General features: G+C 40.4%; 5 protein-coding genes and 1 long non-coding RNA gene across 6 annotated transcripts; 3 read left to right on the top strand and 3 right to left on the bottom strand.

Moving 5' to 3' along the window:
- Positions 1 to 401: 401 nt before the first annotated feature.
- On the top strand, positions 402 to 4658 carry LOC108594208 (aspartate--tRNA ligase, mitochondrial). The gene is given in 9 exon segments (XM_017979313.2): positions 402 to 632; positions 705 to 885; positions 943 to 1091; positions 1093 to 1386; positions 1388 to 1451; positions 1508 to 1686; positions 1746 to 1835; positions 1893 to 3350; positions 3405 to 4658. Coding segments are annotated over 9 exon segments (3546 nt in total). The 5' UTR covers positions 402 to 449; the 3' UTR covers positions 4353 to 4658.
- An 88-nt stretch (positions 4659 to 4746) lies between these two features.
- LOC108594731 (phospholipase A1 member A) lies at positions 4747 to 6238 on the bottom strand. Its single transcript, XM_017979872.2, is given in 4 exon segments — positions 4747 to 5419; positions 5471 to 5902; positions 5958 to 5982; positions 5984 to 6238. Coding segments are annotated over 4 exon segments (1296 nt in total). The 3' UTR covers positions 4747 to 4835.
- A 1691-nt stretch (positions 6239 to 7929) lies between these two features.
- LOC108594742 lies at positions 7930 to 10008 on the top strand. Its single transcript, XM_017979884.2, has one exon. It carries the CDS (start codon positions 8125 to 8127, stop codon positions 10006 to 10008), a length of 1884 nt encoding a protein of 627 aa, XP_017835373.1. The 5' UTR covers positions 7930 to 8124.
- Positions 10009 to 11087: 1079 nt separating this feature from the next.
- LOC108607734 lies at positions 11088 to 13875 on the top strand. Its single transcript, XR_001915516.1, has 5 exons — positions 11088 to 11190; positions 11697 to 11838; positions 12581 to 12847; positions 13590 to 13665; positions 13727 to 13875. It is a non-coding gene; the product is annotated as an uncharacterized LOC108607734 (long non-coding RNA).
- Positions 13876 to 14251: 376 nt separating this feature from the next.
- On the bottom strand, positions 14252 to 17991 carry LOC108607728 (inactive hydroxysteroid dehydrogenase-like protein 1). Its single transcript, XM_017998752.2, has 5 exons — positions 17584 to 17991; positions 16555 to 16677; positions 16376 to 16486; positions 15171 to 15619; positions 14252 to 14722 (listed from the first exon to the last, which is right to left on the bottom strand). The coding sequence occupies exons 1-5, from the start codon at positions 17801 to 17803 to the stop codon at positions 14591 to 14593; spliced, it is 1035 nt and encodes a 344-aa protein (XP_017854241.2). The 5' UTR covers positions 17804 to 17991; the 3' UTR covers positions 14252 to 14590.
- A 1032-nt stretch (positions 17992 to 19023) lies between these two features.
- LOC108607730 (inactive hydroxysteroid dehydrogenase-like protein 1) lies at positions 19024 to 20232 on the bottom strand. Its single transcript, XM_017998754.1, has 3 exons — positions 19796 to 20232; positions 19634 to 19744; positions 19024 to 19577 (listed from the first exon to the last, which is right to left on the bottom strand). Exons 1-3 carry the CDS (start codon positions 20067 to 20069, stop codon positions 19039 to 19041), a joined length of 924 nt encoding a protein of 307 aa, XP_017854243.1. The 5' UTR covers positions 20070 to 20232; the 3' UTR covers positions 19024 to 19038.
- Between the last annotated feature and the right edge of the window lie 3596 nt (positions 20233 to 23828).

Below are 23828 nucleotides of genomic sequence, written 5' to 3'. Positions count from 1 at the left end.
AGGCAAGTATCGATAGTTTGCTGTTTGGACTTGGTTCAGTTTTAGTTCATTCAGTTAGATAAGTTTACGAACTTGTTCAATGGAGCGACTCGCCACCGAAACCAAGCCAAAACAGAATACAAAATTAATTTACAAATTTTTGTCATCGAAATTAAGCAAGCAGCCAAGCGTTTATTGCTTCAATTTTTTAAGAATTTTAATTCGTGTACCGTGTAGTTTAGTGTTATCATAATTGCGTCCTTAAAATCAGCAATACTATTGAGGTAAACGCATATAACTATTGCATATTTGTCAATAGCTCGTCGGTGTTTTCGCGACGCCGGGAACGATTCGCACGCACGTATGCATATGTATGTATACATGTGAGCGACTTCAGTGTGTGTGTGTGCGCAATGCTCGTGCTTCGGATAGAGGAAAATTATATCAGGCCTACCTCTTTTAAATAAAAAATGTATTTAATTTCCAGAAATATTTTACTCTGTCGCCGGCAGCAACGTCTGCACCAATTGGGCAAACAAACGTTGATTAATATTTGTGCAAAATCAACGAAACAAGAGCCGCTACATAAATTGGACATCAGCCCTATTGACGCCGATACCGTTCCGGCAACAACAGCAGCAGTTTGTAGTCACGTAAGTGCGTGTTTGTGGTAATAACAGAGCGACCAACTCTAAAAAAATCCGTATGTGTTTATCTTCAAACAGATCATGAGTGGGCGGTATCGTGGTAGAGGCGGCGGTGGGCACTATGGAGGTGGTGGTGGGGGTGGAGGTGGCAATGGAGGCTACGGCGGTGGCTATAACGACAATTTTGACAATTATCGCGGCGGCGGTGGAGGTGGAGGCTTTAATGACAATTTCGGCCCTGGGCCGAATCCCTTCAACAGTGAGTAATCGCCAAATGCAGTATGACGTAATCTGATTGTTGTTCTAATTTGTTTAGTGGGCCCGAACATTTCTGGCAACGAATTGATGCAGCTAATGAGTGCCATGGCAAGTAACTTCAGCATGAATTCACAGCCACCACAACCGATGCGTCAGAGCTGTGGCGAGCTGCGTAATCATCACTGTGGCATGTTTGTAGAGCTCTCAGGGCCGTTTAATTAAGAAGCGCGTAAATCGCTTTGCCGAGCTACGTGATCGCAACGGCGGCGCCTGTCAGCTGGTGGTGCTGGAGGATAAGCATCCACGTGTGGCGCGTCGCATGAATAACATGCCAGAGAATACAACATTAACTATTGTGGGCCAAGTGATGAGAAGGCCCCATAATTCGTGCAATCAAACAATGCCCACTGGTGAAGTTGAGGTGGAAGTGCAGGATATACTAAGCATACACTTTCCAGCGAGCGGCACCAAGCGCGCGGGAGACAAACGCACCTACAGCACCATACAGCACCATGGCGCAGCAACAGAGCAATCTGGGCATAACCAGCACGGAGTATAAGATTGCAAGTAAATATTGAATTAAATTGGTAACTAATATTTTCATTAACATGAACTTTTTGCAGAGAATGAAAACATTTTGAAATATTTTGAAAATCGTGATCTGACCTGCAATGATTTGCGGCGCGAGGATGTAGGCAAGACAGTAACGCTTGTGGGTTGGATACCTTCAGCCAAGAACAATAAGTTCTTGCAGCTAAAGGATGGCTATGGGCAGACGCAGCTTATGATCAATGATACAGCGGTAAACTCGAGTTTGTTAATTATTTATGATGTATATAATAACTTGTTATATTTTTATAGCTAATGGACACATTTTTGTCTACACCCGAGGCGACAGTGGTGCAAATTGTGGGGAAAGTGCTCGGCAGGCCAAAGGCAAACATTAATTTGGTAAGTTACGATTAGCTAAAGTCTTGTATTCAATTCTAAACTTTAATTGTCTAATAGAAATATGAAACGGGTGAGGTAGAAGTAAGCGTTACCAACGTCAAGGTCTTGAACCCCGATGATCCCTATGAAGGACCTTTAAAGGTCAAGGAAAAGCTGCAAAAGCTTTCCATAGATGATTTGGAGGCTGAGGAGGCAGCTGCTGCTGCTGGCAGTAATGCCAACAACGGTGATAATGCTGCGGATGGCAGCGATGCTCGTGTACCAACTGCTACACAAACATCGGATGAATCGAAGCGGCAACGCAAGGTGGCGGACATTAATAAATTTGCAGATCGCACGCACCATTGTGGGGAACTGACGTCCAATGAAATCAATGAGAAGGTTGTCATCTGTGGCTGGCTGGAGTTTCAACGCATGAACAAGTTCTTTATACTACGCGATGCCTACGGACAGACGCAGGTGCTTATTTTGAATAGGACCAAGGGTCTGGAGGATTTCGCAGAGACAGGCGTGCCTATTGAGTCTATTGTGCGCGTGGAGGGCACTGTTATTCCACGTCCGGCGGCTACCGTTAACCCAAAAATGCATACTGGCTATGTGGAAATTGAGGCCGACAAAATCGACATATTAAATTCAGCTAAAAAGAATCTGCCCTTCGAGATACGCAAGTTTAATCGAGCTGGCGAGCGTTTGCGCTTGACTCATCGCTATTTGGACTTGAGATTCAACGATATGCAACACAATCTGCGCTTGCGCTCTCAAGTTATTATGCGCATGCGTGAATATTTGATAAACTACTTGGGCTTTGTCGAAGTGGAGACTCCAACGCTGTTTCGTCGCACGCCTGGCGGCGCACAGGAGTTTGTGGTGCCCACACGCAAAGCTGGACACTTTTATTCACTTGTGCAGAGTCCGCAGCAATTCAAACAGATGCTCATGTCCGGCAGCATCGATCGCTATTTTCAGGTAGCGCGTTGCTATCGCGATGAGGCCACGCGCCCGGATCGTCAGCCCGAGTTTACGCAGCTGGACATTGAGCTGTCCTTTACCAGCAGGCATGACATTATGCAGCTGATTGAGGAAACGCTGCGCTACTCGTGGCCCAAGCATCTAGGTAAATTGCAGACGCCTTTCCGTCGTATTACCTACGAGGAGGCCATGGAGAAATACGGCTGCGACAAGCCGGACACGAGATTTGGCTTTCTGCTCAACAATGTCACAGAAATTATCGAGAAGAGCGAGAACTTCAAAGAGAAATGCGAAGATTTCAGCGCTTATGCTATTGTGGTGCGTGCTAGCGAAGCCTTTTGGAATGGAGCAGCAAGAAAGCATTACGAGAGCTTGAGCAAATCCTTTCCAGGCACGCTGTTTGTGCGCAAGTTTAATATAAACAAGGATGTGCAGGAGCGTCTCACAAAGCTGCTGGGCTTGGATGTGGCGAATGAAGTTATTGAAAAGTTTGATCTGGAGGAGAATGACTTGCTGTTTCTATGCATAGGCTCCAAGACGGAAGCGGTAAGTGCAGCGTAATCCATTACAATTACTTTAATTAATGTTTGCTCCTTTTAGCGCAACTGTTTGGGTCGCATACGTTTGGACTATCACGAGTTTCTGGTGGAGAATGCCAAGGCCAAGAAGATTAACGACTATCGTTTTCTTTGGGTTATTGACTTTCCACTCTTTGAACGCAACAGACAGACCAAGCAGCTGGAGAGCGTGCATCATCCATTTACGGCGCCACTGGTTGAGGATTTGGACAAGTTTGCCACCAGCTGTGATAATCTGGAAACCATACGCTCCGAGGCCTACGATTTGGTATTGAATGGTCAGGAGGTTGGCGGCGGTTCCATGCGCATACACGATCGTGATATGCAGCATTTCATCTTGGAGCAAGTGCTAAAGATTCCTCACGATCACTTGTCACATTTGCTGAGTGCGCTGGAATCGGGTTGCCCACCACATGGCGGCATTGCCTTGGGTTTGGATCGCCTCATAGCCCTCATGTGCCGTGCGCGTTCCATACGCGATGTGATTGCATTCCCCAAGTCGTTGAATGGACGTGATCCGCTCTCAAATGCGCCGGTGCCCATATCGGATGACGAAATGAAGCTCTATCATATTTCAGTAACGGAGGCGGAGGAAGAGGATGAGGAGGCGACTGCCAGCACAAATATTTCAGCGCAGGAGGATGATGATCCGGATGCAGTGCGTGCGCCGCCATCACCCATGTCTGGCACCAGCGACAACGAGCAGGCGGGCATGGATGTGGACATCAAAACAGAGCCGCTGGATGAGGCGACAACAAAAAGAGCAAAGTCACCATCGCCAGCAAAATCACAATCACCAACATCAACAGCAACAGCAGCAGCAACTGCAACCTCGGAAGAGTTGTCAGCGGTTGTTACAAAAACAGAAGCCCCCGCAGAAACGCCAGAGTCACCCGATTCGCCTGCTACGTCTGCTTCGCCTGTTACGCCAGTGCCACGCCCCAAACGTCAGGTTAAGAAGAAGGTGTAAGCCCATGGCGCAGCATTAAGCATTTAATTCCTAAGCTCAAAGAGATGTGCGGAGAATGTGAGTGTCGGGTTGGAAGCCAAGGTCAATAAGTCCAGTAATTGGACGCAATGCAAACATAAGGGGACACTGCTGCTGGTGTCGTGTGTGTGGTTTTATTTATAACATTTTCCTATCCCCCTATCCATGCTAAACATTACCCACATGCAACTATGCCCACTCTATGCCCCATCAAGTCAAATTTTAATTATATGGCAATTTATTACAATTTATAATATTATATACCTTATTATACAACAACAATAACAACAATAGGCGATTGTATTGCAAAAAAGATTGTTAACAAATACAATGAATCTATAAATGACAATAGATTAGTAAATAGGGGGGCAAGGAATTTAAACGCTGTAAAAAAGTAAAGCGCTCTATTTAGTTTAGTGGAATGCAATTGCAATTATAGAGTCTGTTACTGTCGGCTGTGCGCGCTTAATTAACAACAGGCAGGCCAAATATATCATTGTCTATAATGCCGGTTGTCAAATTATGTCTATAGCTCCACCAGTTGAACGCTGGATGCAGCTGCTCTCTATGCTCTGCCTCTGCAAACTCAACACTATCCTGCTCCTCCACTGAATCATCGCTAGCGCTCTCCGCTATAAAAGGCGGACTATAGCTAGTCCAATGCTCATAGGGCTGCGATGTTTGCGCTGTATCCGGCTTATTATTAAAATTACCTGCTAGCTTGCCAAACTGATCAATGTGCTGCATTAGCGGATCAACAGACTGCAGTGGCAGTGGTTGAGGTAGGCGTGGTCGCTTAACGCCCAGCGTAGGTAAGTCTGTCCATTTGCCCAGCGCATAGGGCGAAGTGTCATTGGTGTCTATGAGGAACATGCCACGTGTGCCCGCGCGCACATTGTCACCCGCTTCGAGCAGAAAATTTGTAGGTGGACACATGCCCAGCAGATAGTACAGATAACTGCTGCAGGCCCAGCCCCAAAAGCCCTTGGGCGAGCGTATAGACTCCAGATAATACGCCGTAGCGCGCTGATGGCTGCAGGCAAATGCGTCTGTAAATCAATTCATTTATAGTGGCAGCCAATAATATTTTATAGACTTACTTATCATCCAGCCAGTGCACCCTGGCTGATTGATGCCGCCATTCATATAAAAATCCACATGTCCACAACGCTCCAGCTTGCCCTGCACCATGGCATTCGTATGCATAACATCCACAAAGTCCGCATCACTAGGATCTAGCTTATCGTTCAAGCCAGCTGTGATAAACAGTGGCATGGCAGGATCCAAGCCTGTAATGCGTGGCAGCTTAAAGTTGTTTAAATTACGCGCTATATAGTTGGGCACTTGAGCGCCCAGCGAGAAGCCTATGATGTGTATATCCGTATTGCCAGACTCCACCAGCCGCTCCACCAGCTGTGCAGCACAAGCACCAGCTTGACGCGTATTATGCACAGCGCTGATGTAGCAAGGTCCTGGCGACAAGACGCTCCAGTCCACATAGATAATGTTGTAGTCATCTTTGGCTAGATATTCTGTAGCAATAGAAATTTAATATGGAAATTTGCAGTTTGAATTTACGCGCATTACCATCTCGCATTTGTGCAGGCAAGGCCGGGGCTTAGAAACATATCTGAGTTGTAGCCGTGTATAAGAATCTTGGTTGGATGTCTTGGATTAAAGTATGAGCTGGTGAGATTTGATTTATCCATAGTTTCAGCTATATGCAGACACTGTCGATCCATTATATTGTGACGTGTATAGATGTAATATTTGATATCTGCATCTGGGCAGCGTCTGCCTATTGCCCACTTGCAAGGACCTATGGTGATATCACGATTGGCAGCAGCTGCAGCTGGCGTTGTGTTCATTGCTGTAGTTTCTGTAGCAGCTTCTACGAGCTGTGTTGGGTGCGTTATAAAGTTAAAGGTCTTGTTGCCATAGACGCTGCTGGCTGCTGTAATAAGTTAAAAGATTACTAAGAGCTTGACGCTGTTGAGGCTTGCAACTCACTTAGAAGTAGCAACGTATACGCTGCTGCTGAATGCATTTTGCAAGCGTTACGGGCAACGCTTTGTGCGGAAATGTAGGAGAAACTGAAAGCCGGCTAACTTAGCCATAACATGTTGGCCAATTAATTACAGCTGAGCTTCAAGTTTATAAAGTGAGAGTTGAGAAGCAAGAAAAAAGTGAAAACGCTGAGAATTTATGTAGCAAGTGACCAAAGCTCTCAGAGCGCTCTCTGCTACACTCACCTGTAGCTATGTTTGCCTACGTGTTTAGGTTGCTTAATGTGTTTTTATGAATGAAAACCCTAAACACGATTTTTATCTGGCGCACGTAGCTAAACCCGCAACTGCAATCGCATTTCGTCTTCAGCTTTTATATGGTGCGCGCTTGGCTTTATTTACGCGCTGTGCCAAAAAGGCGCAAAGATAAGCGATTTGCTATTTGCAGTTCCCGACCCCAACAACAGACCTCAATTTACCATTTGGCTAGCCTTTGTTATTGTTTACCAAGTGCTGCTGTCATTGCTTAATTAAGCTTATAAACTAAAACAACTTGATTTATATATTACTTGCAATTATCCATTTACTCATCATCAATTGAGCATTTGCCTCCATAGCTTTTCAATCTTCTGCTCTGCTTCGCGCTGCGTGTGGCTATAACGCCCACGATATTTGTTTATATATAGCATTTGTATACACATAAGCGTTCATATATGTCTTGTCTATATTTTCAGGGGTAATAATAATCTTTAACACACATCAAGCGTCATGGAATGTCAAAATGTGATATAGCCCAAAAAATGTTAGAAATTCATTATAGTGTAATGTTTGCTTTCTTTCTTTCTGTGTTTTTGCCTGTTTTTGGTGGGAGCTCGCGCTCGTTTGTTTATTATTAGCTCCGCTTTCTTGTCAAGTTAATGGAAGCGTTTGCGAATTATTTGACACGCGTTAAAAGTTCATTGCTGTTTCAAAATGTTTTTAGTTTTTAAAACAGTGTCTTCAAATTTATTATTATGAAATACTTTAAAGAGAATTTTATAAATTTTGTAGGCAGCGTTCCCAAATGGAATTTTGGTTATATTTGTAGAGCAAGTTCAAGTGCACTTCAATTTGCAGCTAAAATAATTTGAGAAGTGATGAAAAACTAAAGCTATAGTTTTTTTTATTTAAAAATAGTTATACGCATAAAAATGTTGAGCTTTAAATTAAGTTTTTAGTTTAATTTGAAAGTGTGCGCAATAATTTTAAAGCGTGCCACTGTACGTATGCGTAATAATTTTACTCTAATATATTTTCATACGTTTCTTTTTGTACTTTACTGTGTTCGATCTTAAAAGAACTTTTAATATTTTATGATGAACATTTTGTATATATGTTTAATTAATAAATTTTAAAAATATAATTTTTTTCTAATATTTAAAAAATAAATTTAAATATAAGATTAATTTGAATGTTTACTTATATTATATTGTATATAAATATTACTATTGCTATTGCTCCACTGTGCGTATGAGTAATAATTCTAATCTCTTTTGCAATTCACTCGTAAAAAGCAAGCAAAATAAACAATTTGTAAGTCTTTAAGGTCAAGGTGGCAAATAGTAAGTAAGAATCTCTCACACAATCTCCTGCAGCTGCAGGCCTCAGCGTTTGAAGCTCTGCTCAGTGCTCTACAGTAGCTCAAGCTTATCAGTTGCAAGTCGGAAATACTTGGAAATTGGCGCAGTTTTTTGCGCATAATTAAAATCATGTTGTTGTGGTTGCTGTTTGTGCTGCTGGTGGCAAGTGGCAGCAGCATTGAGGCAACAACGACAGAGGAAACGGAAACGGCGCAGTTCTTTACGCAGCTGTACAAAAGTAATCTGCAGCAAATGGTGGCAATAAGAAATGAGAGCATAGAGCCATGCGTTGATTTCTATGCGCATGCTTGTGGCCAGTTTGAGCAGCAGCAGTCGGAGGATGCAGTACCGCCGTATCTATATAATCTGCAAGATCGCATGGAGTTCTTTGAGGCGCAACATGGCAGCTTTCAAACGTTGCCGGGCAAGCTGTTGGGGCAACTTTACAGCGAGTGCAAGCAGCGCAATGTGCAGCATGTGCTGAGCGTGCAACCGGTGCTGACGCATTGGCAGCAGTTGCTGCTGCAGCTGCCCATGCTGCAGCCACATCAAGAGCAGTTGCAGGCGTGGCCATATCTACGTCATCAGTGGCGGCGTAGGCATTTGGATGAGCAGCTGAATTGGATAGAGCTGTCGGCGCAGCTGGCGGCGCATGGTTTGCCTACATTGTTGCATATTTACTTTGCAGCAGGTACTATCTATGTGGCGCCCATGGCGGAGCTGCCTTGTCCTACGCTGCAAGGATTTAGAGACAGCATGGCAACGTTGCTCAAGGACAGAAATGAGCAGGTGTCGCATGTACTGGCGCATGAGCTACGCATGTTGTGTCGCGGCATGCGCGGCGAGTTGCCGCTGGGGCAGAGCTTGGGCAACGATGCCAGCTCTAGCTCCGATGCGCTTAAGCTGGACGACAATACGCTGGACTACTTTCAGCGCTTCTTTGCGCAGCTAAATTTCACGCCGGAGCAACTGACAGCAGCGCGCAAATTGTCGCTGGATGTGGCAGCCATAACTCAGGCCTGGCTTGTGCTGCGCCAAACCGAGCCACGCATTATTACCAACTATGTGCTGTGGCAGCTGCAACAAAAGTTGGCCTACCACGATTGCTTTCAGCTGAGCAAAGAGTTTGAGCGCTTGCTGCACCTTGAGTATTGGCAGTGGCATGTGTTTGCTCCAAAGCTGCAGCGCAATGTGGCATTGGCTATGTATCAGTTGCATACCACACGCTTCCAAACGCGCCGCCGTTCGCAGCTGAGCCGCCGCGACTGGTATGGCTATCTGCTGCCCAAGCAGCTGGAGCAGCAGGAGCTGCAAATTGCGCGTCTCTTGCAAGCTCATGCTCAACATTATCTTAATCTCACTGAGCTCACGCTGCACTACAGTCAAGTGCAGTTCACAGCCGGCAGCTTCTATAGCAATCTCTTGCGCCTGCGTCGCGCTCAGCTGCGTCACAGCTTTGAGTCTCCCTTTGTCGACGAGGAGGATGTCCAACAGCCCGCTTACTTTCTACGTCACTTTCTCCACTTTGCTTTGCTCACTTTGCATCGCCCCATTTATCATTACTATGCCACGCAAGGCTTGGAGTTGTGGCAACTGTCGCGTCTGCTCCTAGACACCGATGGCTACTATACTGCTCTGGATTGTCTGCAGCAGCAGAGCCAACAGCTCTATGATCCCTCTTCGGCTGCTCTTTATCGTCAACTCAGCTCGCATGAGGTCTCCGCATTTTATGGCTTCCAACGCGCTTTTCTTGCCGCGCTGCGCGATTATCACTTTTGGCTGGCGGGCGAGCGTTTTCTCTTCGCCGAGCAGTTTGTGCTCCAGTACTTTGGCCTGGATGAGCAGCGCGTGCTCTTCTATGCGGCGGCTCAGCAGCTGTGCAATCGTCAGGATGAGATTCTGGCACCGCGTCTTAATCGCGCATTTATGAACACCTTGGAGTTCCAGGAAGCCTTTAAGTGCGATGCGCAGGCGCCAATGAATCCTCCAGCCAAATGCTTGGTCAACTGTTAACAAAAGTAAAATATAAATAAAAATAAACAATAAGCTAATAACTAATTTAAAATACTTATATTTAAATAGCAACAATTTATTTACAGCATATTTTATTTAAAGTTCTTAAATTAATATACGTTGTATTTTTTTTTTTTTTATATATTTATCATTATTTTTGCTTAATTTGTCAAAGCGTATTTCACAATTGAACAAATATTTATGTACATTCTATTTTAAAATATATTTTAAACAATTTTTGGCAAGAGTTGTTCACATATTAATTTTACACATTTTGGAATTTTCAAACAATATAAATATTAATTCCTTTGTTTACCTGTCAGAATGCGAGAGTTGTGTAAATTTTTTGCTTTTAAATTTTCAACGCAATTAAACAAATATTTTGTGCATTGTGTGCGCGCTGATGACTTAAGTCATTATGCTCAATATATTTTTAAGCAATTCTTTATGTATATATAATCTTTTTATATTTTTGTACTTTAGTGCTTGTTGCTAACATTTGCGCAGTGCATTGTCAAATTGAGTTAATGACAAGTGTCACTGGCAGTCTTATTTTTTATGCGTGAAAGTGGCATTGGACCTAAGGCTGTTGTTTACGAAAGTGTGGGCGCTGTCTATATAGTATATATATAATATATATCACAGTGCTTAGTGCAAAAGTTTAACAAGCACTACTAAAACCACAAAAATTTCGATGACAATTAATAACGTCACAGCATTAATAAATAAATGATGTTAGTATATTATTTATTTTAATTGCAGACATGGCTAAAGTATTTGAGCATAGATAAAATTATATGCAAAAATATGTTTATTGTTATAATAATATTTTTTTTAGGCCAGCGGCTGCTTGCAAACTGTCCATAACATCGGCGTAAATATCTATTAATTTATTTGCTTCATGGATATGCCTCCGAAGATATATACACAGCTATATACTTAGTTTATACACTTGTCATTTGACAAGCGCAAGTTTTTCTCTTTTGTGTAGCGACGACGACGACCGCTTGTTGTTTTTCAGGAAAAACTCATGCAAGTATCTATGTGTGTGTTAGCGTCTCCAAGAAGCAATTCGCATAGATGTAGAGCTACGGCGGAAATCGGTTTTAGTTGGGCCTAAGGCTTGCACCAGTTAGTAGCAAAGAATATTTTGTGCCGCGAAATAAATAAAAAAAAATCAAAGTAAGTGCATGGGGCAGGTAAAATACAAAGACAAAGACGCATACAAAGTGTTTGGTGCTCAACATGAATTCATTGCAAATAATTTGGAACTGTTCCAATCTTTAAAAACTGGAATAATTTCAACACTAATGCCAGCTATATACACAGATTACGAAAAAATCCGTTCAATCCAAATGCAAAACATCAAACAAAAAAAACTATATAGCATATATACTTGAAATTTGTCTGGCAGCTACATTTTTTGATAAAATTTCTTTAATAATGTGTCCTGTGTGTGTGCTATAAAATATATGTTACTTAAATTTGAAACAAAATGATATGTGCCTTTATAATTTATGAACATATTTTATGTGTTTATCACAAATAAATTTATTCACGCGCCAGCGCGAAAAATTTTAATTTGATTTCTATTTCTATTTATTTATTTTTAATCACAGCATGACCTTAGCAAGGCTGTGTGCTTAGTTTTATGTTAACTAATAATCTTTTATGTTATTTACTTGCAGCTTAAAATGAGTGAAGCTCAGAATTTGTTTACCACCTTTGGCATTTTGGCCATACTCTTGTTCTTTTTGTGGATCATCTATGCTGTGTTGTAGATCAACATAGTGGATGGGCTGTAGCGGCATGGAGTGGGGAAATGCAGTGGTAAGTTTTTATATTTACATTGGTTTTCATAGAAAAACAAACAAACATCGTTGAAAATTTATTATGCAAGTAAATAAATTTTGGCATACGTGCCCAAAAGCACATTAATGTTATAGCCTGACTGGAGAAATTAGTTCAATGTATATTTTGAAAAACAGCGCACGAGATGCAAATTAAAAAACCAAAAAAATACTTTCGAGCACAACAATGAGTTTTGAATAGATAAGTTTGGAGAAACAGGCATGGAAGGCAGGCAGGCTGTCAAAAAAAGAAAAAATTCTTTATGCGCTACATGTGGCATGTGACGCGCTTCAACGCCCACCTACGCACCTAACACATATATATATAACAAGTATATATAACTGAACAATATAGCTATACACACAGACTCGAGTGTGTGCTGTGCTGCCTCAAAATATGCGCAACAACTGGACACCCATACAAAGCCAACATATATACATATTTTTAATATATAGTCTATATACATATAGTCATAATTCCAATGTGCTGCTGCCCGGCTGGCAGCTTTGATAAAAATTTTATTGTAGGCCAGTTTGTGGAGAAGAATTTGTTGATGCGTTTTTCAGTTTTAGCGTGCCATTTGCTACGAACGGTTTGCCGATCGACCCCAAAGAAATTCTGATCAAAGTGCGTGTCTCAATTCAACTATATATAGATATATACAAATGTGTTCTGTAATTACTAATTAATTGCTGTATCTGTATCTTCTGCATATTCATAGCAAACAACAACAACAACAATAAAACAAAATGAATGAAGCTAAAAGTTTGGTCACCACCTTCCTGATTCTGGCCTTCTTGCTATTTCTGCTCTATGCCTTCTACGAAGCCGCTTTCTAAATCATGTTAATCATAGCTAAAGGATAGTTCAAGGATATGCTTACATGTTGAATTTTGATTCAATTGTTTATGTTTAGGATTTTTCGTAGTCACGTTACGCGTTTAAGCTGCTAGCATTTAATGGATTTCTATATAGTACACTAAGTCAGGTGAGTTCACAAAACAAAAATCGCTTGCTAAACATATTTATGGCATTCATTAATTTAGTTAGCATGTTTTCAAATCAATTAAAAATTATTTAGGAAAATATTCTTGGCAGCTGGCAACAGCAACAGTCAAAATTATGTTCCAAGAAATATCGTGTCTATTTTTTAACGTCAACTTTGCGACATGGCCCACTAAAAGCGTCAATAATATTTCGAAATATATAGACACAGACATATATATATATAGCACGTTAAAATCATTTTCGAAACAAAGTTGTGAAATATTTTTGTCAAAAGTTTGCTGTTTTTTTTTTATGTGCCGCAAAATGCATTAAAAATTTCAGAATTTTGCACAGCCAATTAATTAAAACAATTTAATGGCCAAAATCAACGACTTTTTATTAGCTGCATATATACATAAATTCTAAACTTTTAAATATATATTCTGACTATATTTTTTAGCTGCTAATTTATAATCCCTGCAGCTAAATATAAGTCAAGGCGCTGTTTTTTTTTTAAGACAACACAACCTTGTGGTCTACTGATGGCTATTGTTTATGTCTTTTAGCACTTGAGTTTGTACAGCAATTGAAATTCGATTTTGGCTGCCAAGAAAATATTCTGAAAGTATTTTTTAAAATTTTCGCTTTTCGCAATTTATCGAACTGGGCCAACAGCGCACGCATTTAATTATAAATACATGTGTTTATAAATATATTGCTAAATCGATTTTAATTTCATGCAGATGACGTCAGCGCCGCAGGTAGCGCACAGCTGCTCACTTTGGAGGGCTTGCCAGCAAGAATGGACCAGCTAGCGTGGTAAGCAATTGAACACAACCCGGCGTATACTTAATAAATAATTTTTTCTATATTTTTACAGTTGCACGCGCAATGCAGTTCCCATGGCCTGTTGGCGTTGTCAGTCATCTGTGCTAATCAAAAGAATTTTATAAATTTTGTATTTTGTTCTAAATCGTTTCGCAATGGAATTTTAACTAATTTAACAATTATAGACCATGATGTACAGTATATAGCTTGTGTGCCTTGCAGCAACAACAACAACAGCAACACGCACAACAACAACAATGCAATTGGCACAGCTGAAATTGTTTATTTCATTGTTTAACACACTATAATAACTAAGAACTTTATATAGTAACTGCACACACTTTTTTTGTAAATAACAACAGCAAAGAAAAAAAAAACTCAACAACAATAACAACAACAAACTGCAGGAATAAAAAACAAACAAACTCTCATGCACACAGTCACAATCTTAGGATGCTGTGTTCGTTGTATTTCTCTTTTAGTAGCACATTTGCTGATGCCGTTATTTTTTTCAATATTTACTTTATGAGTGCATATGGTCCAATGCAATACCCAAAGCCAATGCACTTTGAAGTTCATTTGTGCTTGCAACAAAATTTTAAAGTCTCTAAGCCCCAAAAGAATTGAATTTGAATGCCAAACACAATGCATTCAAGCGAGGGAGGCAGCTTGCCTGATGAGGAGTGGGTGGCGGTTGGTGGGGTGGTGCTTTGCCTGCTTTTGTCTTCCGTCTTACGGTCAACAGTTTCACGCGCCTGGGCAACCGGTTTCGCAGCTCTTTCAATTACAAGAGAGTTGTGCAATCCGTTTCGCGTGTTTGTGCAAAAATTGATTTTGTCAGCCGGTTTTTTGGTTTACGTTGAGCTTTTATTTTACAAACTATGCGCCAATATTTACAAGATTTCCCCTTAAGTGTCTAAATGCAACTTTTATGTGTATAGCATAAGTGGTAATTCTTTTGTTCCAAAGCCTCGATTCTTAGACGGCGCCCCAGTTCGTGGGCAATCAATGTGCGCAGACGCAGTGGCGCCAGTTTCATGAAGAAGTACTGCAAAGGGGGCAAAGAGAGAGATATATATGAGATCAAAATACTTGAAAGTGTTGCAAATTAATTACTTTACAATTGATCAAAAAGCAAGAATAAAAATATTTACGGTCAAAAAACTCTTGAAACGCTTGCAATTTAAAAAATCACAAACATTACTTTACAATTATATAAAATATACAATTATATATAATATATTTTTAAATTTGTTGTGTTAAAAACTTCAAAGAACATTTTCCAACAAAAAAAAATCTGTTTGAAAATTTTGAAATTTAGAACAAGGTTTGCAACTTATAAAATTTTATAAAGAGAAAGCAAAAAATGCGTGTGCAATTAAAAATTATTTGATTTAGTTAAATAATTGGAATATTTGAAATATAAGCAACATTAATGTACGTCTAATATATTTAGCTACATAATTTATACGGTTACTTCTAAAATGGTCACTCACCTGCAAGCCATGAGTCCAGAAGCCCGTCGTTGTGCTCGTCTTGCCCAAAGTAAACACCGCCGACTTGGCAAAGCTGCTGGCAGTGGGAATCAAAATGCCACCACGCATAACGCTGCTGGAGTACTCATTCATTTTGGTGAGCACAAAGAGCGGCATTATCAATTGAACTGTAACATTGTGCTCCGCCAGCTCGCGCTCCAGCGCTTGGGTAAAGTGTGTTATATACTTTTTGGTAGCTGCATAGACCGCCATGTTGGGCATGGGCTGCAGCTCGGAGCCGGAGCCAATGTTGACAATGGCGCCCTTGCGACGCGCCTTCATCTGGGGCGCAATCTTGCGTGTGAGCATCGTGGCGGCGCCAACATTGATGATGAGTATCTCCCAAACGAGATCTTCGGGCACCATGTCGAGTGTATCAGGATAGTCATACATGCGGCCCACATTATTAACTGCAATGAATGAAGATGCTTATCAAATGCTTAGCTAAACAAAATGTGAATTGCTGAAGCGCGTCAAAGCGTTTGGCATAAAATTTGAAGCAGATTTAATTGTTTCAATGTACTTGAAGATTTACTTCAAAATACGCCAATGTCCGTCAAAGAGTTGAAGTTGTAATTATGCGCTACCTTGTCTCGGCTTTTTGTCAATGACATTGACAAACGAAAATAATGAAACAGTAATGTATAAAACGCTAATTTTAATTGTTTTTGTTGTGGGCATAGCGGCTACTGTTGTTGACAATGACTAGAGTAGACTAGTTGTTGTTTATATTTAAGTGTAGCTAATGTTGATAAGTTTGTTTATGTTGCGGCAACGCCCTTTAGCATTATACACTGTGCCAAAATTTGTGTATAGCATGAATTAAAAATTATTAAAAAATTGTTTTTAAAAGCAGCATAATTTTTCGATTATTTTCTAGCTGTGTATTTTGTAATTTTATTCATTTTAAATATTTTAAAACATTTTAAGTTTATATCTATTATTATTATTATTGATCATTTGCTGCAAGCAACTTTTTCTCGCAGTGTCTTGTAACTATATTCATTTCCTATTTATTTTTGAACAATTTTTTCTGTAGAGTTTTGACATTTAAATTTGTTTTAAATATTTTAGTGTGTATAAACTCTCGCTGTGTAGCTTGTGTCTTCAATACGTGAATTTTATAAAATTATTGTTTACTTGTTTTTTTCTCGCTGTGTACTTACCCAATATGCCCACTTCAATGCCTGCCAATTCCTTTTCGATCTGCTCGTAGGCTTCACGTCCCTTGGCAAAATCCACAGCTATCCACTTAGTCTTCACCTTGTGCTCGCTCTCTGTGAAAGTTGTAGATCCAGTTTAAATAACAAACAAACCGAAAATTAAAGCCTTGTGTATTTTTTACCTATTTCATTGGTAACTGCTATAAGCTTCTCCTTGGTGCGTGAGATGAGCACCAGGTTGAGACCTTGGCGTGCCAGCTCCTTGGCATATTCCTTGCCAATGCCATCGGTGGCACCAGTGATAACTAAAAATATGAAAGTTGATACATAGTTATAGTTAAGCAGCTCAAGTTGATGTAAAAAGTTAGCATGCCACTGCTAATTGTTTAAGAAAAGGGCTTGTTGCTGTTGGCTTTAACGGCATTTTGGCTGCCACTGCGGAACTCAAAGCAAATATAAATACCAATAAAAGTGGCACACAGGTAACAGAAACAAGCTTGTGTTGTTGTCGGTGTTGCTGTTGCTGTTGCAATGAGCATGCAACAATCTCGACTGCGACTGCGCAACTGTTGAGCACAGGCGCCAACTGTTGGCAAGTTGCTTAAAGCCAAGTTGTAGCTGTTGCTGGTCAGATTGCCAAATCTAAATTTGTGCAGCGCAAACAATTGGCAGCTGCTACTCCAACTGTTGTTTGCTAATTAAACAAAAGAGTAAATAAAGTTGCCTGCTTTATTATATTACGGCTAATTTAAAGTTCATAAATGTGCAGTTTAGACTTTAGCTTAATTTATATTAAACTGCGACAGTTGAATTGTAATTGCGCTAATTTAATCATTTGACTTTTAACTTTACAAGCATTTTAAGTTTAAAAAGCTGTTAGAGCTTATCAGCTGTTAATTCAACAAATATTGATAGCGTAATTCTTTAATTTAAACACAGATTATTGTTTGAAAATTTCGTGATTAGCTGGCAGCAATAATTAGAGAATTTCTTTATAGTAAATTATGAAAATTGTGGGTTGCTACTCAGCATGAACATGCGCAAATAATTTTCATAATTTTATAATTATAAAATAAGCAGCAATACGTTCTAAGCAATTTCTTAGCTTTGTTTGCACAAATATTTCAAGCACTGTCTGTGGCCAAAGCACAAAGATCACAATAGAAACAAATAGCTAGTGTTATGTTAATTGATTTCGACTTGCGACTCACCTGCCCATTTTCCAAATTTATCCAATAAAGTCTGCGGCAATTGTGGCTGAAAGTACGGCTCCAGTAAGGCCTTAATAATACTGATGAGCGATTTAAAATTGTCGTAGAGAAAGGCCGCAATGGTCAAGGTGCCGACCAAGTAAATGGCCAGGGAAATGAGCTGCCATATGAACGCCATGCGTAGCAATGTGTAAATGCTTAGTTCCAATGTGGGCTGCATGTTTATTGAAATGCAAAGAGTCTTATATAGTCACTATATATTGATAAGCACGCCAGCACTCTATGGCAAAGAACACTCGGAAATTATCAGCATAGTTGGAGTGAAAGAGCGGAAAGAGCGCAAGCAATTGTTACACTTAACGAAATTTATTTTGTATTGCACTTTAGTCTTTATTTATTTTGGTGGCGGCACAAGCAGCCGCTTCAAGCTTCAATCACGCACTGAGCGTTGGAAAAACGAAAACTTTAAACTGAAGCCAGCCGCTTTGCAGGCAATACACTAATCGAGCCGATCATATATGTATGTGTTTATATTTTTTGGGGCTTTTTACAAGCTGCAGCAGCAACAGAGAATTGCCGCTCGTTAGCCGCTTCATTACTTCATAAAGTTTATGTTTTTGTGGTTGGTCTCTCTTGCTGTTGAATTGTTGTAAATGCTTTTGGGTGCGAAGCTTACCAAATTACCGGCTGACACGCCAAATTATGCGGCATTTAATCACGGTGCAAGACTCTCTACGCTCAAGTGTCTTTCACTTGTGACAATTGTTTAATTGACCTACAGCTAATTGTTTGTAATAAAAAGGGTCGAGATGCAAAAATAATTTACTGCACGCTATAAACTAAACTTGAACAGTTGTCATGTTAATTATGACAATTTAATGGTGTTAATTGTTAGAGTTCAAAAGTAGGCGCATTTCAAAATAAAATAAAATAAAATAGAGTAAGTTTGTTCTGAGTAAATAATAGCTATGTAAAATGCCAAATTTTAATATATAACAATTTGTTTACAAAACTGTAAGCTTGGCAAATGCGCAAAGCTAAAAATAATTAATTCATTTAAGGAAATGACAGAGATTTGTGTAAACTTTGTGTATTTCCGCTGGCAAAGCTAATGTATGTATATAATTTTGCATATAAGTGGCCATAAATATAATTACCTTAAGCTAAGTTGAATTTTAATTTATTTTACAAATATTAACTGCTTAAAAAACAAACTACTCAACGCGTCAAACAACAAACATATACTAAAAGTTTAGTGCAACAGCAATTATTGATTTTTACAAGAAAGCTAAAAGGCTAAATTTAGCCGAGACACAAACGCGCGCTATAAGCCAAGACACACACCAAGCGCTAGCGCTGCTGCCTGAAAGTTGATAGCGAGTTCACTAATATATAAATGTAAAAATGCTGCTGCATATTTAATAATTATAAACAAAAATTTATATATTTAAAAATTTAATTATGCTGCTTATCAGTTAGTTTGCTAAAGAACAGCTGAGCTAAAGTTAAGCGCAAACGCCAGGGAAATGCAGTCATTGCTGCATTTTGAATGTGATGCCAAAAGTATCCCGGAGTTGCATCCACAGCAGCGCGTAGCTGCGCCACGGCAGAGCGCGCATATTGCTCAGGTGTGGGTATGAAGAGTCCACCTTGCATAACGCGCTTGGAGTAATTGTTGATTTTGGTAACGACAAAGTTGGGCGACAGCAATTGCACCAGAATTCCATGACGTGCTGCCTCCCACTGCAGCGCCAAGGTAAAGCTGCGCGTAAAGGCTTTAGAGGCAGCATAAAGCGCAGCATAGGGCACAGGCTGTAGCTCAGTGCCAGAGCTAACATTGACTAGCGCGCCTTTGATTTTGCTAGCGCGTAAATGTTGCAGAAAATAATGTGAAAGATGCGAAACAGCCAGCACATTGGTCTCGAGCAGTTGCTGCACTTGCTCGCTGCTGTATTTGATTAGATTGCCAGGCATGCCCATGCCCACATTGTTGACTGCGAAGCAAGCAAACATTAAATAAAATCATTTTTTATTTAAGCGCTTAACTTACCAAGTATAGCTAAGGGCAGATCCTTGAGCTCCTCTTCAATATGCTTATAGATCTGCACACCTTGCGTAAAGTCAGCTACAATTATTTTGGTCTGCACATTGCACTCCTCAGCTGCAAAGCACATATTTAATAAATTTTACTTTAATTAATTAGATTACTTGCCTATTTCTGCTGCCACTGCTTGCAGCTTCTGCTCATTTCTAGCTATCAGCACCACATTGATGCCCTGACGTGCCAGCTCCTTGGCATAAGCCTTGCCAATGCCATCGCTGCTGCCTGTTATGGCCGCCCAGGAGCCAAAACGATGCCTTAGGCTTGGCGCATGGTCACCACTTTCTCTCAGCAATATCCAGGGTGTTCTCAGCTGCTCGTAGAGATAACACAACAGCGCATAACCACCCACAAATGCTAGAAAGCTATAGATCCAAGCAAACATTTTATTGAGCCAACGCACTCGGCGTACTTTTATCGACTGTGGCGCTACTACGGCGTATTGAGCTGTACGCTGCTTTTAATTGTTAAACGCTTGTGCAGAATATTAATTTACTGATTAACAATTCAAAACAGTGCGAGGTGTTTGGCTTGTCATTTTACTTGCCTTACTTGTCAATTGTCACAAAATCGAATTTACAATTACAATTGGATTTTTAGACATAAGCGAACGACGGCTCGTTAAATTTGTCAATTGATGGTTGCTCAGCTTCCAAATAGTTTAATTAACACAGTTATTCTATTAATGGACATGGGCTGGATTTATAACTTGGTAAAGGTCGTTCTTAGCTATTTGCATTAATCAGCATTTAATTTTAATTGTAATTGCGATTCAATGAACTTTACTTAAATTCTTTTAAGCTTTACATTTTTCTAAGCATTTTAACTTATTTGTATTTAAATTTTTGTGATTTATGCTAATGCAAGGACGCTGTTGGCAAATGACATCATGGCCTTTTGGCTTAGACATTCATTCATGCATTCGCTCAATTGTTCATTGTCTCAACCAGGCACCAGACACAGTTTGTGGCATGGGGCACATACTTAACGCACACAATCATAAATTAGAGCGGCAAAAATGGCATTTTAGTAAACGCTAAGTACAACACACATACGCCCCGTGGGGCAAGCGCTGTTGTAAGTAAGAAAATCAGGAAACGGAAATGTGCGATGCGGCACTGAGCAAAGCAAATGTGCGATGACAAGACATGGGGTTATATATCAGCATCAGGGCAGCGCTAACGCCGCCTGGCCATCCAGTATGTCGACACCCTGTCGAAACGTTTGGAGCAAAGGTTTGGCTGCCATTGGTAAAAATATGGGCTGGCATTTTTCGTTGTCGTTTGGCGCTGCCGCAAAAACCGCATTTATTCAAGTGTCAAATAAATTCATAGTTTTTCCTACAGCCCACGCCCTGCTCTAATGGGAGCGTTGGCCAACTAATTAAGTCAAATGCTGAGCTTTGCAAACTCTGCCAAAAAACCAGAAGCGGCAGCAGCAGCAACCGCAGTCGATATGCATTGTGCGCTTTTTGAATTGGCGCCTAAAATCTGTCTAAACTGCAGCGCACAACTTATGCTAATCACATTTAATTGCTTTTTAAGCGCTCTAGCTGCCATTTACGACTAATTAATGTGACTCATACGCAGCGTGGTGCGGCGGCGGCTCAACTTTAAACTGAAGCTGCAGCTTAAAGCCCAGCAGCAGGCGTTGTGGCGCCACATGCATATGCCAAGATAAAAGCACTTGCCACATATGTGAATGGCGTGGGCAACTAGCACAGCCATTGTCAAAAAAAAAGTCAAACAATTTGAATTATGCTTTGCAATTTGTACATCCGTTGTGCTGTCTTGGCAGCACCCACACGTCCCACATCCCACCATTTGCGTAGCCTTGTTTTTTCTATTTTATATGAAGGATATTATTGTTTGTTTGTCTTGGCTTTGCTTTGCTTTGTTGCCGCTGGCTGCGGCCCTAATAATGTACATATATGAGTATTTCTTTATTATGTGCATTTTTATTGTGGTTATTATTGCATTTGCTAACAAAACAAGCGCTTAAATGAGCTACGTAAATTTCTTTTTGCTTGAGCAAACCGTAAAGTACTTTGTGCTTCAATAAGAATTTTATTGCGTCTTCTAACATATTAACTTGTGCTTAAGAGCAGTTAAACATACGTATGTACATATGTGTATAAGAAGCAGCATGATTAAATTATTACAAGTTTTTCCCATAGCACGCATTTCTACTTACATCGCAGCTGATAATGCACGTCCTTCTCCTCTGGCTGCTGTTTGCTTAATGATCAGAGCGCACGGTTTTACTTATGTTAAAAGCAGCGCGAAATGTTATCAACAATCCCGCCAAATCGTCGGTACGCTCTCATAATCACGCTACCCACGCACGCCAGCTAAACGTTTAACAGGTAAGCGAGCCCATGATAACAGTGTAGTGCATTAACAGACTGATACTCTCGCTGTTATGTTAGGCTGTGAGCGAGGCTTATCGCATGTTAACATCTGATTGTGAGTGCATTAATATAATCTCTCTCCCGCTGTTATTTTAAGGTGTGGGCGAGGATTATCCCGCGTTACCTTTTGAGTGCGTTAACATAATCTCACGCTCGCTGTTATGTTAAGATATGAGCGAGGACTAGCACGTGCATGATGGAATATTCCATCATTATCAGTGTGACATTCTCGCTGTTCCGTTGAGTTTTTTTTATAGCTCTGCGTAATGTTAGCTATGCTATTGTTTGCTATTATTATATGATATGTTAATGACTGCTGAATAAGCTGCCAGCTATATTGACATTTAGTCCCCATTCATTTTAAGTGTTCAAATTAATTGCTTTGGCCATTTTAGCTGCGCTAATCTCAGACGTATCGTTAAAGCGCAGTGTGATTTTGTTTTTTCTCTCTTTGACTTGGCATTGTTGACTGGCTTAGTCAAGTATGTTTATGCCTAGCACTGAATTTTAAGTAGTTGCAAGCAGGCTGACAACTTGCCGCATTACACAGTCAACAAACAAAAAATAAAAGAGTTGTCAAGTGAATTCGTGATGCGGCGACAAAGACAAAAAAAATAAAAAGAAAGGAGAAGCTGCAAAGTGGGCGTTTTATGTCGCTGCTCCCTCACTTTAAATGGCGCATGAAAATTAGCAAGTTGTCTGTCTGCGGTGCTGACTGCCCCATTATGCGGCACACTTTGAATGGCAGTTGCAAGCTAAATTCAATGGGCTCTTTTTTTTTTTTTGCACATTTGATGTTTTCAACATTAGGCAGAGCTTAATTAGCAGTTTGTGCGCTTATCTTTAGTCTATAAAGTAAGCAACCCATGCTCTGTATAAAAAGTTTAACCATAAAACCGCAATCAGTGTGTAAGTTATGTGAGCAATCATATATGTATGCAAGGCATAGCCAGGAACAGGACGACACCTGTTAGAGCTGCAGGCAGCAGGACAACGACAATAAAAAATGACTAACTACGCGACGGCAGCAGCAGCAGCAACATCAACGATTAGCCTGCCACAAGCAACAGCAGCCGTGGCCTCTGCACTGCATAAGTGTCGTTTTGAAAAATTCAAATCTCGTTGCCAATAAAAGCCAATAAAACTCGTAAAATAACTCAAACAAGACAAAACAAAAAAACGTATGAACGTTGCTAACTGCTGCTGTTGGCCAAAAGTGCTGTGGCTTATATCAAGTGCTGCTGTCGCATTGTTGCCCATAACCATAACCTGGCCAACATGGCTCATAGCGTCAGGCTGCCAAAGTGGCAACGCTTTAAATTTTGCTTTACTTTTTAACTTCAAACAAGCAACGATATATTTATGGATCAGTCAGCGCCTGTTTGCTGTAAATAGCTAATGGTAATGAATATATATATATAAACTTATATGCATGTTTATTTATGAGCTGCACCTGTTGGAGACTAGAGATTAACTAACTGCAGTAAAGTAGCATTTGAGCAAAGCGGACGTAAAATAAAGAAATATTTTGTAAAAGTTAATTCAAACTAAAATGCATTAAAATAAATTAATTCAAATGAACTATAATTCCACTGCACCTTGAGCACGTAAACTCAATTGCGAACAGGATTCGGCATCAATCAATTTGCCTAGACTGCTGCTGAGTTGATTAGCTCTAGCTGCTCCATTGGGCATTTGGCAAAACTCTCACACTCGCAATCGCAGTTACAAACT

Source organism: Drosophila busckii, chromosome 2L (assembly GCF_011750605.1).
Source record: "Drosophila busckii strain San Diego stock center, stock number 13000-0081.31 chromosome 2L, ASM1175060v1, whole genome shotgun sequence".
NCBI lineage: Eukaryota > Metazoa > Arthropoda > Insecta > Diptera > Drosophilidae > Drosophila > Drosophila busckii.
Note: the sequence above shows the minus strand (reverse complement) of the source record. Positions and strands in the feature narration are given on the sequence as shown.